The sequence below is a fragment of the Odocoileus virginianus genome, chromosome 24 (assembly GCF_023699985.2).
Source record: "Odocoileus virginianus isolate 20LAN1187 ecotype Illinois chromosome 24, Ovbor_1.2, whole genome shotgun sequence".
Taxonomy (NCBI): Eukaryota; Metazoa; Chordata; class Mammalia; order Artiodactyla; family Cervidae; genus Odocoileus; species Odocoileus virginianus.
Window position 1 is genome coordinate 26,061,229 of NC_069697.1, and position 18,952 is coordinate 26,080,180.

Consider the following 18,952-nt stretch of genomic DNA (forward strand, 5'->3'; position numbering starts at 1 on the left):
CTTTTTCCAGCAGGCTCTGAAGAGGGCACAGAAGTCTCTGTGGGGTCTGACCACTGTCAGGCATGATGAAACCACAGCTCCCCTGAGCCATGGTAGGGAGAAGCATGCAGTGGGTTATGATGTAACAATTTGGTCACTAACCATGAGTTACCAAGTTCCCCAAATATTGGATCTGTACTTGAGTCCTTCACATCTTAACAATGCATCCTAAAGTTCCTCTTCTTGAGAAAACATTTCCAGGATTGCTCAGAAGTGATCACTTTCCTTGGCCATTCAGGTTTATTTTTGTTTTCTAATTGTTTAAAAAACCTGCCATATTGTAGGCACTCTTTCTGGACCACTGAATTTGTGTTTGTTTTCTCAACTTTGCCTGCTGTTTATAAGTCATATAACTCGTACATTCTCTAGTTATACATTTCTATAATGACTTTTCAGTCTGCCCTTTTCCTTTCCTGTATGCATCCAAACATGACCCCATAGTTAGGAACCTTATGAAGCCACTAGAGAGTGGGGAAGCTGAGGGCACAGATTCCAAACACACATAGGCTCACTCAAGTCTCTGCTGTATCAGCTGCGTAGACTTTTACAATAACCTTTGTGAGCTTCAGTTTTCATCTGGAGGAGCATCAAGTATCCATTCCGTGTCTCGTGAGGGTCGGATAATGTACATTTAATGTGCTTAGCCAGGCATGGTACACATACATACCAGATGTTGGCTACTGTTGCCAGGGATTCCCCAGTGAGGGCTTCAGCCCTGGTTATGAGGTGCCCAAGGAAGGCCTTTGCTGGTGATGACAGTGAAGATAGAACTGTTAAAAGAGGCCATGGAGGCCCTTCTGGCTCAAAATTAGAGCTAGAATTACACAGCCCCAAATTAGTAGAAAACTTACCACTCTTTAGAGCGGTCAAGGCATGAGCATCTTTTCTTTAGCCACTGTGTTTCTTAGGGAAATCAGGTGATAACTCATTTAGTAATTTCTGAGAGTGGGGAGGGGCTTTGGGGACTATGGTAAGAATATTACTATGGTAAGAATATTATCGTTTCGGGGATTGGGAATCCCCCAGTCACCCTTCCTCTCTCCTTGGGACCTAGGGACTACACCCCCAAAGATCAATGGCTGAACAAGGAACTGATGGTCTTACGCCGAGCTAGCACCCCACAGCCCCAAATGGAAGCTGAGCTGGAGAGCATGGCCAAGGCCCAGAAGCCCCAGCAAGGGGCTGATTCAATACCTATGAACCACACACACAAAGGTTACAGTGACCATGACCCCTCTCCCCTTGATTCTAGGGGGTCCTCTCCACCACACAGCTGCAAGTCCAAGGACCAGGAAGGCAGGAGAGGGGCAAGCCTGCTCCTGGAGGAGGCACCAAGGGAAGGCAGAGAGGGGTTGGCCTTACCTGCTTAATTTAGTCTCTCCCATACACCTATAAAGAAGGCGGTATTATCAGTCCCATTTTGCAGGCAAGAAACTGAGGCAAGGATGAAGCAAGCTGCCCCAGGTTGCACAGCTATGAGGCAGAGCTGGAACTTGAAGCCTGGCAGGTTTATTCCTGGTTTCCCTCTTATTTACTTGCCATTTGCTGAGAGCCTCAGTCACACCCACTTAGTCTCCTGACAGGGAAGCTCGGTGCTTCCCTCCACTTGTGAGCACTGACATCAACCACAGGTGAGATTATGAGGGGTATGCTCTGCTAGGGACCTTTGGGGCAATGGTTGAAAGAGGGAGCAATGTAATTCTTGCACGTTTTTCTTGCAAGCTTGTACCTGTGAGTCCCAGCAATTAAACACAACCAAGAGGTAAAGGGGGTGAACTTGTGATCAGGTCTGTAACCCTTGGATCAGCCTTGGACATGGGCACGTCAATTGCTCTATCTCCTTCTAAGGGACACTAACAAGTCATAGCCTCTGCTGAAGGAACATCCCTCAACTGCTGTATCTGTTACCGCTTGACCCTCATTATTCCCCAGTCGGCCCTTAGAGGTCCCAGCCCCAAAGGCCCGTGATTCACAGGCTGGCCAGGGACCTAAGAAATATGGCTAAGAAATAATGAGCTGGGCCCAATCACATTCTCAACCTTGGGAATCTGATTCTAGAAATACAGAGACAGTGAAAGCTGTGAGCCATGGGGATTGAAGCTGAGAGAATCTGGAGGTGGTTAAGGCTGTGATAGGTTGGGCAGAGAGACAATGACACTGCAGAAGAGCTGTAAGGTAGGAAAACATACATAGTGGAGGGTGAGAATAAGCTGGTTGGAAGTGAAGCAGGCACAGACGAGCTGAGTCAGGCCAAGATGAAGGTGAAGCGTGATAGCAGCTGACGTTTGATCTTCCTGCACGTAAGTACCATCTGGAGAGAATCTAACAAATACCAGTGTCTGTGCTTATTCCCAGGGAGTCTGTGTAATCAGTGTGGAGTGGGGACCAGGCATTAGTAGACTAAAAATGTCCTCAGGTAGAAGCAGGTGGGATACCTCTAACCTGCTGGGAGGCTCCCCAGCCTCCTGAGTCTTTTGTTTTCACAGCCTGGCTCCTGCTCTGCTGGAAGCCCCGTGGTTCAGGTTCCTCTGAGTCCTTTGGCAGATTCTTACAGGTCACTTACAGCTCCTGCCTTATTCCTTACTAACAGAAGTTTGTACAAGTATTAGAGCAGCAATATGGTCAAGGAAGATGGGCCCAACCCTGGAGAATGAAGACAATTTGTCCAAGCCAAACAAGACAATCCCATCCCCTTCTCCCATCTTAGAGATGCGTATGTGACCCAATTCTGACCAGTGACATGCTGGGGGCAGGGGGCTTCTGGGGGAAGTTTTCCCCTTTAAAAGAGAGAGAGAGAGAAGCTGGAGAAAGGCCCCCTCACCCTCTGCTGTACTGAAGAGTTACGCCGCCTGATGTGCTGACCAGAGCTTCTAGAGCCGTCCTATGACTGTGAGGGGGGAAACCCACGAGAACTGCAGAAAATCTGCCCAGAGCCCTGATGTGACTGCTGCCATTAACCAACCCAGGAACCACTTTCCTCCAGGTTTCTTGTTACTTACTCTGTGTTTTTGTGCGCCAGGTACCATCTTGAGCACTTTTCATGTGTAACTTAATGGGTGAAAACTGGCTTCAGTTCCTGCACAGGAGCCTTCCCACACACCCCCTGCGGCGTAACCCTGGCTTGTCCTGTGGCCCACAGCCACTTGTCCTGGTTTTCCTTGCTGGAAGAGCCACAGAGGGCTGGTGTCCAGGAGGCTTCCAGCTGATGCCCTTCCAGTCACATTCCACAAGGCTGGCTGGCTGGCTCTCCCCTTACCCTTGCCTTCTACCCCCTCGCTCACTTCACTTTTACTCCAATCCTTCCTTCTTCCCCTTTCCTCCATCCCTCCAATGACTGGATTTGAGAGGAAAAGAAATGGAGCCCCATGCCCCCTAAAACCAAAAATATCTGGACTGACTGTAGATCTTTAAAATCTGGGTTTCTAGACAGTTGGCAAGTCCTTAAATATTAGCAATTGTCCACATCAACCTAGTTGTAGCTCCAAAGTGAGCTTTCTTTTCATGCTATCCTGTCCCTTGACCCAAAAATAAGTCTAAGTGGTCCGCAAAGAAAGGGCATTCTAGGCTCTTCTGTGGCTCCAGCCAGGGATCCTCAGGATCTGCACCCAGGAAAGCGTATAGGCCCCTCTTCAGGCCCACCCCCGCATCTTCGTAATTCTTCTTCCCAAGTCTGGAACGTGGTCACCTTGGCTCAGATCCCGTGTTTCAAGCTCAAAGAACACCATAGGTATTAACAGTTACACAGACTTTATTTTTCACCCATTGAGCACAGGAAGGTCTGGGCAGGCAGAGGTGTCACCATCACCCCCTTGGTTCACAGACACAAACCGTGAGACTAGGCGGTGAGGGACAGGGGTCCTGTTGCTACCACAGATCACTAGGGGATTATCACAATGACACGTGTTCTCGGTTCTATTTACACCATGGAGTGTGGAGAGGGTACATTTCTTACACTAAAAATATATACTTTGGAATCTCTAAAACAAAAATATCTCTATTTCTACAGGAGACCTACTAGAAAGAAGAACATAGAAAACGAGGGAAATGTACCAGCACCTCAAGCTGTCCCCTTCCGTGGGAAGGTCGCTCTGCTCTCCACCTGACACCATGTGCTTGGGAGGGCAGCTGTATCTAACCAATCAGACAGACAGACACAGATAAACGAGAGGGAGGCTTATCATCTTGGAGGAGTGAATATGGAGGAGAGGTATGGGGAGGATGATTTTGGCCTCTTTTGCAAAAGGAGTAATTGCACATTCAGTTTATTGCACGTGTGAAAAACCTGCAAGTTGAAATCGACTGCAAACCTGCTAAGAGAACCCAAGCTCTGTTGATTCCTGCTGGGCTTGGGAAAGGGCCATGGGTGGGCTCTCTCTCTCCCACTCAGAAATATTAATGCCATCATCTAGAAGAAAAATTCTGTATTCTCCAATGCTGAAAGTGAGTTAGGTTTCAGAAAATGCTATTCTTTTTCTTTTCAGAAGGATCAGAAACTATTCCATTCCCTTTGAGCACAGAATTTCCTAAAAGAATTATGCCTGTAGTTGAATTTTCCCACTTTCTAATGTTTCCTATTGAAAAGATTCATGTGACACTCCTTTCCTCTTTTGATAGAGTTACTTCACACCTCTTTGGTTGTGAAAGTCAGCCTCCTTCTGATAAAGAAACTAAAGAAACGTGAATTGAGTCAACTACCCCATTCTCTATAATTAATATAAGATCCCAGGGGCACCAAGAATGACAAAAAGTAGGTTTGGTAGAAAAATCCCTTCTATTTGGTTTTGAAATGTCTTTCTCTATTTACACTGAAATATGGATGATCCTGAGGGCTTGAGAATTCATAGTCCCTCATCCTAAATAAGGCAAATAACCATCAAGTTCCCTTTTGGAGCAGCCCCAGAACTATCCAACCTCCTTCCCTTTCTTCCCAGCCCCCACTGGAGGGGATTGTTAGGACCTCTGAGCAAAAACTCTTTCCCTTCAAGAAGAACTTGAAAGACTGAGGAAAAAGCAGAAAGGAGGGGAAAGAGAGCTTGAAAAAGCCAAGTCAGCAAAAGGGGGCAGAACTGAGATGATGTCTCATTTGGTCAGTTAGGACCGGCAAGAACAATTTCTACCTTAGGAGGTCTGGCAGCTACAACCAAAAGAAAGTCAAGAAGGTTGAGAATATCCGATGCATGTTGACTGTCCTGCCAGGATGTGGCTTGGGAACCTGAGAAGTCTAAGGAAAATGCAGTAATGAACTAGCAAGCAGTGCTTAAAAATCCTCGGAGGATGTGCTAACTCTCCTGCAAAAGCAGACATTTAGAGAAGCTGACAAATTAGTAGAAAGAACATACTGGAGAGTATGTCTGATGATAGTTAGAATGAAAGCTACGAGACCTTGGCTCAAGCCTTCTCCTATGCATCAGGAAAACCTGGACATGCTGAACATGGATGTTGAAATCAACAGAGAAGTTTCAGGGAGAATTACTGATTCCTTAATTAGGAGGAAAGTCTAGAATACAGAATAGGTAGAAAATAAAGTCAAACAAGGAATTGTCTTTTTTGGATGACCAAAAACCAGACTCCCCAAAGCAGAGACCTCTTAAAGGTCATAGATGTCAACCTAAGATGCTAAGACTTAGCATACCAGATTTTGATCAAATATCTATGGCTAATTTAAAAGCCAGTCACATCTCAGACAAATAGAAAGAGCAACTATTTATAACTTGTTTTGGAAATGAATGGTTCTCTAGCTCTCTACCCCAAAGGCAAATTTAATATACGAACAAGGAGAGGGGACAGGAGCTGAGTGCAGTAAAGACCAGCCCTCCTGGCAGTCTCATCATCAGAAGTTTGAAATCATAAACAGCTACAAAGAATTAGCCTGCATTTCATGTAAGCAACATTTTGGGCAACTTCACAACACATTTCTGCTGACCTTTACCTTCTCCCTAGACCAACCCTTCCCTAAGTCATAGATTAGGAAGTAACCCACTCACTTAGTGATGCCACTAAGATGCCACTTTTTCTGCTTAGAATCAAGATTCCACTCACCATCACTTTCTTAATCCCTGGCCTCCATCTGTTCCTACTCTACAATACCAGCCTATCAGGACACTGACTGTCAACACTCAAACTACTGCTGAAATTTCCCCTTGTCAGAGAAGAGGTGGACTACTTCTCTGGCCCAAGCAAGCCTGGGCATGGGAATTACCTAACTACCTGCCTTGATTTCTACCCCTAAATCAGTTTCTCCTTAACGTTGAGCTTAAACACCTTTTTCTAAGACTAAGCTACCTGTATTTGCCCTCAGGCAATTCTATCAGGCTAGAGAGGGGAAGTCCTAAATGGGGGAAGGACCATATTCTCGTGATATTCCCACAGCTTAGATGCACGAGGCTGTTCGGTAGCAGCAACGAAATCTCCTGGATATGCTTATTTGTCAGTAAGCACACATGCACACACAGACACACACACATACACACGAGGCCTCTGTTTCACTATCACTCTCAATTTCCTAAACACTGTCCCAACTTGACTCTGCCACCCATAGTCACCAGCTACAGACTTGAGCTGGGAAGCAGCCAGGACTGGAATTGAGTGCTGGGTGGGATTTGGGAAAGATGAGAGAGGAAGAGTATGGAGTGGTTCCTACCACTGAGATGTAGCACAAACAGAGCTAGCTGTTGTTTGAGGAAAATTTAATCGCCCCAGAAGACTGGCATAGCCTCCCAAAGTAGGCTGTGCCAGGACCCTGGGAGGGTAACAAAGATAGGAAGCCCACTGGACAGGGCCTCATGAGACATCAGTGTGTGCAGAAACATGTTTGGAGCGACACTGTCACCCAGTTCTGCTGCATGATGGAGACTTCCCTGCTATATTCCTTGTAGCCACACTGAGGCCAAGGGAACAGGATGCAGTCACCACCTTCCCTATACAGAGGTGGCAGGAAAAGATGGGAGGGGCAAGATGGGGGAAGAGAGGAGGGATGTTCTCAGGGAACAGAGAAGAACGGAGGCAAGTTCAAGGAAGCAGCCAGAGAGGGACAGGGAAAGTCAGCAAGAAAGCTTTTCTCAATGATGGGTTGCCTTATGATTTTTCTAAACCAGGTAGGTAAACAGGTACAATGATTACATTTATCCTAAAGTGATAAAATGTGAAGCTTTGGCTCTCAAAGATTTTAATGCCCATAGAGTTCAAAGAAGCATGCCTGATCCTGTCTGCACCATAGGAAAGGAAGCTGAGGCTGTCCCTGAAACAGCCTTGTGAATAGAAATTAGACAAGCAGGAACAATAGCCATAATTCAAAGGGATATCACTTTAATATTTGAAAGCAGGGTGATGCTCAGCCAGTAGGCACTGGTATGGCCATACATACTGCTTGTTTATAGCAGGCATCCTTTCTGAGTGGTTGGTATCTATCCTGTACGAGTTGTTAAATATTTTGAAAATCATCTATGTATTAAAAATAATTGTGGCTCTAAGAGATAGGGAGATAGGAAAATGCAGGATTCCTTCAATATCAAAGTCCCTAGAGTAAGACTAGAATAGCATCAACATATTTTTGGAGTCTAAGGAATGTAAACTTCAATAAGATTATGTAGCCAACTCTTCACCTGTGAAAGAGAGCACCCTGAGGGGCCGTCCCTCTGTACAAATATTTTCCAGGATGGAAACTTATCAGATCCCTTGGGTACCAACATGCTTGTTAGTCACATTCTGTGCACAAAGGAAGGGAAAGTCTATACACAATGGAGCCCAAACCCTCACTGCAACAGAGAAGAGGTGACAAGAAGTAGAAATATAGTTTTAAACTGAATCAAGAATTAATTTCACCACTTACAGTTCATTTCCCCATTGTGGCTTTTTACATCTGAAAGTTAAAACATGTGTCAACAAAAAAAATCCAGGATGATGAAAGTGGTTTGGTCCATTGAGTTGACGATGGTTTGCGACTAAGGCATCTAAGGAGACATTATGTAAGCACTTGGATCTCTCCAGGAATGGAATCAAAATATGTCCTCAAGAGACAGCAGCAAGACACGGATGTTTCCTCAACATGCCCAATAGAAAACCCCTTATCTCCTTTTCTACTCACAAATAACTATAATCAAACTTTCACCAGATATCTAGGAAGCAGACAGTATGACAAATCTTCAGGCGAGGAAGTCCTTCCTGATGTCTAAACTAATTCCTTCTGTAGCCACTAAAGCTCATTCTCTTACTCTATCAATGAAACTAAGTGAAGCTGCTCATCCTCACTCATCATTTTCCCCTGAGCCTTTTCCCATCTGAGCTAAGCAAGTCCAGTGCGTGTGTCCCTCTTGGCCCTTTCATCATCCAAGGTTCTTGCTGAGTTATGCAGGCTGCTGCTAGGGAGCGAGGAAGATGCACTGGGTCAGAGGCATCTTCTGGCTGTTGTGGTTGGCACTGCCAATGCTCAGGGTGCGGACCCTCCTAGGAGCAGACCTTCTGACAGCCTCTGGGTCTGACCAGCATCCCCCAGAGGAGGCAACCAAACCAAGGCCCAGGGCTGCCCAGGAGCCTGCAGTCACTATGCAACCGGAGAGGCTTCCCTTTGCTCTCTGCTCTCCTCCCACTCCCCCACCCCGTCCTTGAGCAAGAGGAACCTCACTGAGGAAAATCCTCAGTGGCAGAATGGATTTAGATGGCTCAGCAGGCCAGCCACCTGAAGAGGAAATGTCTGGCAAGTGGAAGCTGGGTCTTCAATGGCGGCAGTTCTGAAGAGAAAGAGAAGGAAGGAGAAGTACCAGCAGGAGGTGGTCGTCTGTTTCCATGCTCACGCCTGGCGATGCCCTCTGACGCACACCACCAATAACTCAACCTCGCATGGCTTGGCCAGGACCAAGGACGGGGCCAGGCTGGGGCTCACTTCTTCTCTGAGACCCTCGCCATCTTCTCTGTAACCCGAGCTTCCCTGTGGCACCTCACGGCCCACAGCCTCCAGCCCAGCAAAGACTTTTAGTTGAAGAGACTGAACAAAAGTGTTACAATTAGACAAAAAGGGAACACATGATTCATTCCTGCTTTTAACACAATACTTTGAAGATGTCACCACAATTTGGATCTGGCTATATTTTAAGTTCATTTACAAGTAGACTAGTTCTCAACTAAAAATAATCATGTGCGTTATACTTTCGACAGCTGCCTGGATTTTCCTCTGAAGGAAACAAGATTCTATATTTCACTCACATTCAGCACAGATTTATTTTAACCCATTCGATGAAGAAATAACCCACCACTACCACCCACTGGTGGCTGTGACTTTCCAGAGCAGCCTTATGAATGAGACAGTTATTACCCCCATTTCATGGCTGAATAAACCAAGTGCCAGAAATAGTGGTCTGCCCAGTTACACATGAAATTAATAGCTAGGCCAAGTCTCCTAACCTAGCCTACTGAATTTTTTCTTTATTTTTAAGCTAGAAAAATTGCCTTTAGTAAGACCTAAGATTTCACCTTCAATTATCTGATGACTTAGTGTTTGGACAAAATTATTTATGTAATTTGAGTACACAGCCTACTTCAATGTAGGCAAAAATGCCTCAAGTCTTTCCCTTTTCTTCATGAACCAGATTAAGATTGATCTATGCTACTGACAAACAATATTCAGAATTTGGTTTTCAAAATAAGAAAACAGTTATAATTTAATATTTCAAAATATTTATGAGACAATAATTCTCATTATGGAACAAGTTAAATAGGTTAAAGTCTGTATCAATATTATCAACACTATCCAAATATTGTAAGGATTTTCCAGTTTGTATGGCTGCAATCACTAGAGAGATGCTCTACTCATTTTGAAATGGGAATTAGAAAGAGGATAAAGGGAATGAAACAGATAAAGCAAATTTACATTCCAAAATAATTCCATCCTGACTTTGGGCTTGTGTAAATGGGCAGCTCAAAACAATGTATCTGCTCAAATAGTTGGAAAACATTTTTGCTTCTTTTAGGCTTATAACAAATCTGTGAGGTTAGCGGCAGTCCTAGATGTGCTATTTAACAGATAAATTCAATTTTACACCTAAAATACAGTTTACTTTCAACATGATTTCTACTTTTAAAAGCCATAAATAAATAAAAATCAGCAATTATAGTTCTCTTTACCTCTTTTCCTTTGTGTTTCCGGAATTCATACTGAGAGCTTTCCAGACCGTGGTTTTAGGCATTTCATCAGATATATTAATCTCAGAGGGGTCACATCTGAAATCAATGCATAGGACAGTCAGTGTCAGACATACAAATAAGACATATACCCCAGTCTGTGATGCCCGCCACCCACCAGAAGGGAAAAGATAAAGTCTGAGGGGGCTCGTCTCATAGCTCTCGCAGCACTAGGAACCAGATGGTTGGAATTCGAAAGGCAAGGGGGCCCATGAGTCAGAGCGGAGGGCTGGGCTGGGGTGCTGGCAAGTGGCCAGCCCTGCCTGCACAGTTCTGCTCTCCTCTGAAGGGCCCCTCTGGCGATGCTGGTGACAGCACTGTGATGCCCATAGTGGCAGCATCAGGAGCTACAACTGACTGAGCGCTCGCTGTGCGCCAGGCATGGGGCTAAGCACTCTTTGTTCCTTTTCTCATTTACACGGCCAGATCTTTTCCATTTGTAGTTTACAAAGGTCTTTTACAATGTGGTATCTTAACAATTATAGCAACAGAGATGATTAACATCCTCACTCTGAATGTGTAGAAACCAAAGCTTGTAGGGTTAAGAGACCGTCCAAGGTCAAACATGCCTAAGTGGAAAATCAAGACCTTGAATCCTGTCCTTGGTCTCCTAGAAACTGCCAAGCCCCCAATACTCTGAAGTTTTCCACATGCCAGACTGTTTCCTTCTAAAAGGCCGAGAGGAGGCAACACCTGCTAGAAAAGGAACAGGGCTCCCACTTCACCACAGAGAACGCAAAGTCTCTGCTCCTTGCATGGCAACTTACGGAAAGTTTATTAAGGACCAAAGATTCCATTTCTTTGTGGTCAGTGTTTTTTTTTTTAAGTTAAATACTCATAGTAACAGAGTTAGAATGGTGGTTACCAGAGGCTGAGGGGTGGGGGACAAGGGGAGATATTGATCAATGGGTACAAACTTCCCATTAAAAGATGAGTTAGTTCTGAAGACTTAAAATATAGAGCATGGTGACTATAGTTAGCAATAAGAATGTATTGTATACTTGAAATTTGCTAAGAAAGTAGATCTCAGCTGTTCTCTCCACCCACAAAAAAGGAACGGTAAGTATAGGAAGTGATGAATATGCTGTCAATTTGATTAAAGTAATTCTTTTACTATATATATATTTATATATTATATATAATATTGCATACCTTAAATATATATTACTTTCAGTTGTCATAAATAAATGAATAAAAGGCCAAAGAAAAGCTTTTCCTCTTCTCTCCCTCAGTATAAACCACAATCAATTCAATAAGTCAGCAGTAAATTATCCAGCATCTAGATGGCCCAGATCCCCTCTCTCTCCCTTTTCTGTTCCCTCTCCACCTCTGGGCTTCTTTCAGCTTGTGTATTCCCCTCTCAAAGTGGAAACAAAATGCCAGGAATGAAAGCACAAATGGACCGATTTAGCATCCTGTGATTTGTGGCGAGCAGACCACGAATAGGTTGAACAGACCAAAAGGCTAAGATCACTGGCAGAAGTAAGGAATTGGAGGAATCCCAGTTCAGTTTCCCCTTGGGTTCTAGGACTGCAGTAGCCATGAGCCAAGCTGGGAGGGGCTTGGCTACCCATCCCCAAAAGACTTGCATAAGCATGGGAACTTCATGTCCACTAGAATGACAAGCATAGCCTGTATCCTATTCACCTTTGGAAGGTGGCAGAGATAGGCAGAAAGAGCACTGGTTTGAGGAGAGCATGAACTTTGGAAGCAGGGTCCTCCCATGACTCCCATAACTGGCACAGTGGCTGACGCATGGCAGGCCCTCAGGGCATGAAAGGAAGGGTGTTTTCATAGGTTGCACCTGAGAGGTTGAATGTTTAGCTTTTTATGCCAGCAGCTGCATTCATGCCCCAACCCCCACCACAGAGCCAGAATGTTTACAGAACCACCGAAAGAAGTCAACTCCTCCATGTTCTGGGAGCTTTACCTGAAACTGTTGTTCTTTCCAGGACTACTTAGTAACTTCCTGCTCTCTAAGGGGAACTTGTCTCCCCCAATTTCTAACATTTTCTCAGCCTCCTGCAAGAAAAAGAGACATTATTTTACCTTGGATCAAGGTAGTCTACACCAGCCCATTTTTCAATCCCTATAATTTCCACCTAATTTTCTCTCACATTTATTATAAGAGAATGTAGCTATGTTCTTTCATAGTTTTGACTCACCATAAAATGAGTGACAATCCAATATCTGCACCTACTGAACAGTACTTAAAAAAAAAAAAACCCTGAATCTGAGTAAACCTTTAGATACAACTACCAATTTACTGGAAAGAGGAGCCCAACAGGCTACAGCCAATGGCATTGCAAATGATTTAGCGACTGAACAACAATATTGTTAACTATAGTCACAAGGCTGGGTGGATATTATAACCCCAGAACTTACTCATCTCATTGACTACCTTCACCTATCACAGCCCTACCCCTTAGCGCTCTGTGATGCCACCAGACTCCAGTCTGGAGATTTTATCTCTGAGATTACTCCTAATTCCCACACTGGCAAGCCCTATAGAAATGTTGGTGATGTGGAGGACATTACTCACTCTAGTCTTCCTTTCCTCTACAACCAGTGTGAAATCCCCCAGAATAACATACCCTGTGGACTTTTGGACTATCCTACTTTTGGTTTAACTTACTTTAGGCTTGTTGTTGTTGTTCAGTCACTAAGTCGTGTCTGACTCTTTTGCGACCCCATAGTCTGTAGCCCACCAGGCTCCTCTGTCCATGGGTTTCCCATGCAAGAATATTGGAGTGGGTTACCACTTCCTTCTCCAGGGGATCTTCCTGACCCAGGGATTGAATTTTTGGCTTATCCTTATACAGAATCATTGCACTGTACACCTTAAACTTACACCATATTATGTGTCAATTATATCTTAAAAAAATTAGATTTTCAAAATTCAAGATTTTGGGGAAAAATTCCTCTAAAATGAATTTCAAAGTGCCTATTTCAGGCAGGCACTAACTGGATGTGGAAACTCTTTCAGGCTCATTCTTGGACTGGTATTTTCATTTTGCTACACATCCATTCTTTGCATATATTATAAGCCACTGACTGAAGGTCCATTGTGTGGATGGCAGATGCCAAGTGCTCAGGAAAATGAGAAAGGACAGAAAGTCCTATACAAGTTATCTCTGTGAACCACAACACCATCTGCAATTAAGTATGTAACAAATACTGTCAGAAAATAATAGATTTTGAATAATTATCAAATTAGACCTTTGGGAAAACATAAACTATTCAATCTGATAATAAAAGCAGATTCACATTCATATTCTAAGTGTAAACCTGGTAAGTAGGCTGTAGACAAACAGAGGAAAAAACAACTGGTTATCAAATTTAAAGATGAAGGACAGATATCAGCTGAGAATATCTTCAGAGTAATCTTCCCCGATCCTAAATATAACCCTTGGGATTCCAGACATGCTGACTTTTCATGTGGCCCTTCCTATGTTCTGTAATTTGAGGCTGCCGCAAAGTGTGCAGTTGGTGCAAGAACTATGACCTCTTCCTCCTTGGCCTTCTTCTTGGCATCATCCAACTTCTTCTTTTTGCTCTCAGGCATGAGATCATCCAACCAGCTCAACTCCCGCTTAGAGAAACAGAGATCCATGACTTTCCTGACAAAGACCAAGGCCAAAACCTGAAGAAATACAGAGAAAATGAACTAAAAAGGCTTGTTCCCTTCTGGAGTGAAAAACCAAGTCTTACATTCACAGCAGACTAGGACATGTCAGGCAGAATCAAACTCATAATAATCATCATAGTTGCCTTTTATTGAGGCTCTCTGTACCAGATACTAAGTGTTTTATATACAATATTTTATTTAACTATCATCACTCTACAACTTATTAATTCTCTACTTGAACTAATTTAATTTCTTCATTGAAAAGAGAAACCCTCATCATCAGATTGCCCTGAGAGCTGTCTTTTCCTGGCTCGAGGCCAGTTGGAAGGGCTAGAGGGCAGGATAGGGGTGGCAAGCCTCTCTAGGAGATGGTTTTGGTGGGGCCAGTTATACCCAACCCAAGCATGGGCCACCACAGGGTTAGGGAGCCTTGAAGAGCCATCTGGATTTCCTCTGGTCCTCTGCCTGTACATTTACTTGCAAAGCCTTGCTTTATGTCTGCCACATGGATCTCGAGTGGTTTCTGTCTCTGGTCTCTGATGTGGTTTGACACTCATTCTGTAAATGAGGAAACTGAGGCTTAGGGAGAGAAGGTAACTTGCCTAAAATATGACAGCTAATCGACTCACTAGAAATGACCAGAGTTCTCAACTACTTCTCTACTTTCTCCCCATTAGGGCCATTTCAGCCAAAGAAGAACCAGTAATAAGCCACAATGCCCTGCCTGGACTGACTGGTGTTCACCAGCTAAGTCCGGTGACTGGACCAGAAATGGGGCAAATCTGGCTAACTGCATTCATTTCTTCTTAATTTCAACAACTATTTTCACAATAAATCCAAAATTGAAAGTATCTCTTTCAGGAGTCACTGGGAATTTGCTATTTCTTTAACCAAACACTCAAGCCCTGAACATAGCACCCCAGTGCAGAACCCTATCTGTATTCTGACAAAACTGAGAATCCCATCAGGAAGATATATATCTAGGAGATTGGGGGAAAAGAACCCCAAAGTTTCCCCATCCTTGAATATTCTCCCAGGAAGACAGACTTCAAAAGTCTGTAAATGAATACTCGATATTACCCTCATGGCCTTTTCCCTCCGGAGGCCCATCCTTTGGGTAACTTTCAAACACTGAGTGCTCGGCATTCTCGTGACATAGAGTGAGCCAGAGAGAGGAAGGCATCAAGAGGACAAGATGAAACAGTGCGGTGGTCAGGTGGCATGTATTTCATCATCACCCTGGTTTTAGGAAATAGGTTGTCACCGGTTGCACCACATAGTCCAGCTTTCCTGGTCTCCTTCCCAAAGCCCTTGTTTCCCTTTGAAAGGAGGTAAGGGTGTCCCAGCCACTCATCAGTGCTAGACACCTCTTCCTCTCTCCCAGTGACTTGAAACAGTGCATTTCCACCACCATAGACACTTCTGATTGCAATGAATTCTAAACTGGAACCATATTGCTTTCAGATAATATGCAAATTATCATAAACATGAAGAGTCCTCTCTCCTGTTGGTCCTTTAATGGACCAGAACCTGGTGGTCTGGAGTCAACGATAAGAAAGTAAGAGAGAGAAAGAGGCTGTATCCCCTGGTTTACGCGGAAAGCCAATAGAGCCCTATTCTTAGGGCTCGCGCTGCTGCAGATAGGCACCGGGTGCCCTCTCGAGTGGATGAAGGCACAGTGTGCCTTCTCGAGAGGGTCTTAGAAGCCCGGGCAAGAAAGTGAGCTCAGCGGGCTTCCACGCTCCAAGGAATTAACCAGAAATAGATAGAGAGAGAGAGAGAGAGAGAGAGAGAGAGAAAGAAAGAATAGAAAGAAGGACACGGGGACCCAAGCTCTGATGTAGCAAAGGTGTTTTAATCAACATGGCGTGGGCATATATACTGTAACGTGATCCCTATCAAAGAGAGAGTTGCAAACAATCACCTTTTACCGTATGGCTCATAAAAAGGAAGAGGGTACTCATCACCGCAATGAGAAATGCCTGGATTCCTTAGCCCCAGGAAAGGTGTGCCTCTCCTCTTAATTCCTGAATATTCAGGAATTAATAAGGGCCAGAGGGTTCCTGACAGATCCAAAACAGCACACAGGAAGCCTCTTGTTAAATGCTTCCTGACACTCTCATATCAGATTCATGAAAGAAAGAGAAATATTAATAAATAGAAAGAAATACAGACAGGCAGAAAGGCAGATGGATGGTCTTGGAAAAAACATGGCAAACTACTACACACATGCATCCACACCTCAAGGTCCCCTAAATAATGCTTGGTCTATGAAGACCAACCAAAAAAACAGGGACTCACCATCAATAAGGGACTAATATCCAGAATACAGAAAGAACTCCTAAAACTCAACAACAGAAAAACAAATCACCTTATCTCAAAATGGGCAGAGGACTTGGACACTTCTCTAAAGAAGATATACCAACAAGATGTTCAACATAACTTATCACTGAGGACATTAGAATCAAATCAAAACCACAAAGAGATATTAACTCACACCCATTAGGATGGATGTTCTCCAAAAAACCCACCCTGACACAACATGGATGGACCTTGAAGACATTATGCTAAGTGAAGCAAGCCAGTCACAAAAGGACAAATACTGTGATTCCACTCACATGAGGTCCTGAGAGGAGTCAAACTCATAAAGACAGAAATTAGAATGGTGGTTGCCAGGGATTGAGGGGAGTTATTGGTTCACAGGTACAGAGTTTCAAGTTTTGCAAGATGAAGAAGGTTCTGAAGAAAGATGGTGGTGATGGCTGCACAACAAGGTGAATGTACTTAATGCCACTGAACTGTACAGTTAAATATAGTGAAGATGGTAAGTTTTCTATTATGCCTATTTTATCACTATTTTTTAAAATAAAGAACAATACCTTTTAAAACTCACCATCATAGGAAAGACGATGGCAGCTGGCGATGCCTTGATGACCCAGAGCAGGACGAGGCAGGTCAGCTGGATGAGGGTGAAGAGGTGCACCTTGCGCAGCGGCACATGCCGGAGGTAAATGAAGTCTGGCTGGTGCTTCGCAGGCATCCCAAAGAGCTTCAGACGATCAAAGAACTGAAGAAAGGGAACCAGCACTTATCTTTCGGTGGTTTCCCTCGGGCTTGTTGGGCCCATTCATGTCTGTTATATCATAGGCTCTGAAAGGTAGCTAATACCATTTCCACCTGACAGAAGTAGAAACTGAGTCTCAAAGAGAACAGGTCATTTGGCCAAGGTTGGTAAGGGACATTTAAATCTCTTCTCATTTTCAGTTCAACTGTCTTTCTTCTATCCACACTGTAGCTCCTGAAAGAGCTCTTTCTTAGGGAGTACTGAAAACAAAATAGGCCAATGGCATTCTTCTGCTTAAAAGTCCAAATCTATTTGTTCTTGGAGGAGTTTGGAGCTTTTCACAAATTATTTAAAGAAAAAAGATAAAATGAAACCTCACAACATTCTGGATATAGAAAATATCCTTATATTATAAAAAGGAAAACAGAGACTCAGAGAGATTAAATAACCTGCCCAAAGAACTCAGTGTATAAAAGTGACTCCTGGACATTCCAAAATAACAAAGAGGAACCAGCCACCAATAGAAGAAGCAGCTAAATTATCATTTTATCTATGATAAAATGAGCTAACACAAGTTAGCTCCTGATTTTCTCAATTCAAAGGACTCAGAGGAATGAGTTGATAGATGGGGAAAGACAACGTGTGACAGAAGTAATACCTGCTTACCTGGGGCAGTTCCCATGACTTCCCAATCTCTTCACCAATGTACCCCCAGTTACACCCCCACACACTTCAGCCTGGCACCAAAACTAGTGTCATCCATGGTAACTCACTCCAGTATTCTTGTCTGCAAAATCCCATGGACAGAGGAGCCTGGAGGGCTATGGTCCACAGGGTCACAAAGAGTAGGACACAATTGAAGCAACCTGACATGCACATATGCATGTGTAGAAGCCCGTTTGGCTTCTGACCAACCTTTCAGATCTAAGTTTACTAGCATCTGACAAAATACCTAGTGTTTAACACATGTCGGATAACTGTCTGTTGAATAAAACTGACGAAGGCCTGGAACCATGGCACTGAGTCAGGCCACCCTGGAAGTCTCTGTGCCCTCATGCCAACATGACTATATTTTGCCCAGTGTCCAAGGGAATGTCTAAAAGAGCTTAAGCAGCAAGACTAGGAAATAGTCCCTCAAGAACTGGTTTGTGGTTCCCTAGGGAAGCTGCTCTCCCTGGTCAGGAAGGGGAGCTCACAGAGGGAAGATGCTGCCTGACTGAACCCCACAGTACCTGAATTCCCTGCAGGGAAGACACTCCCATGTAGAGGAAGACTCCATACAGGACCGGCATCGGGATAAACTGAAGATGAAAGGGCAGAGACCAGAAATTCAATGTGGTATCACAGCACACTCAAGATTATATAAACTGCCAAACCTCCAAGAAAGAAGCAAACTCACAAAATCACTGCAGAAATGCTGCATTCGCTTCTGCTGTCTTTACATGATTGAGAAGCAGAAGCGAAAACAGAAGCTGACAGTGATACAAATCATTTTGTTCTGAAATGAAATGATTACATGTAAGTGTAATCTGGTCCTGGTTAAATCATAGGCCTCACATCTTCTCCCCATCTGGTTCTTCCTCCTCCAGGGAAATGGGCAGGCACACACATATATATGCACACACACACACTCACCCATCTCTTTTACAGAACTGAAATCTTTTAAATCTTTTGTAATCACCTAATCATCTCCTCAGGGATTTGGTATATTTTAATATAGGCTAAAAGCATTTGCTTTTTATTAATCAGAGACTTGAGGGCAGGGGTAGGGGGGTATTTTGTCAAATAAAGAATGGGGAGAAATGGCAACATGATTCTATTGCACTTGAATACACATGCAGGCTTCCCACATTATACCCATCTAGGTAATTTTCAGAGCAACTTTACGAGGTAATGAGGCCCATGGAATTAAGGCAAAGAAAATATCACTGCAAAGACTACACTCAACTTGCTTTTATTCTGGGGCTAAAGAACATTTCTAAACATAATTCTTCTTTGAACTAGAAAATCCCCATTGGATTTTACGTTGTTCTGGCTCTAGAGTGAGT

At 43.9% G+C, this 18,952-nt stretch overlaps 1 protein-coding gene across 1 annotated transcript in view; it reads right to left on the minus strand.

The window, feature by feature from the left end:
- Positions 1 to 3,769: 3,769 nt before the first annotated feature.
- The window catches only part of SLC4A8 (solute carrier family 4 member 8), an 80,324-nt gene continuing 65,141 nt past the window's right edge, over positions 3,770 to 18,952 (minus strand). Inside the window, exons 20-25 of the mRNA XM_070454398.1 lie at positions 18,137 to 18,205; positions 16,734 to 16,907; positions 13,718 to 13,855; positions 12,143 to 12,234; positions 10,156 to 10,251; positions 3,770 to 9,019 (exon numbers count right to left, since the gene is read on the minus strand). Of these exons, the coding sequence (XP_070310499.1) occupies positions 9,007 to 9,019; positions 10,156 to 10,251; positions 12,143 to 12,234; positions 13,718 to 13,855; positions 16,734 to 16,907; positions 18,137 to 18,205 (582 nt within the window). The 3' untranslated portion in view covers positions 3,770 to 9,006. The remainder of the gene's footprint in view (positions 9,020 to 10,155; positions 10,252 to 12,142; positions 12,235 to 13,717; positions 13,856 to 16,733; positions 16,908 to 18,136; positions 18,206 to 18,952) is intronic.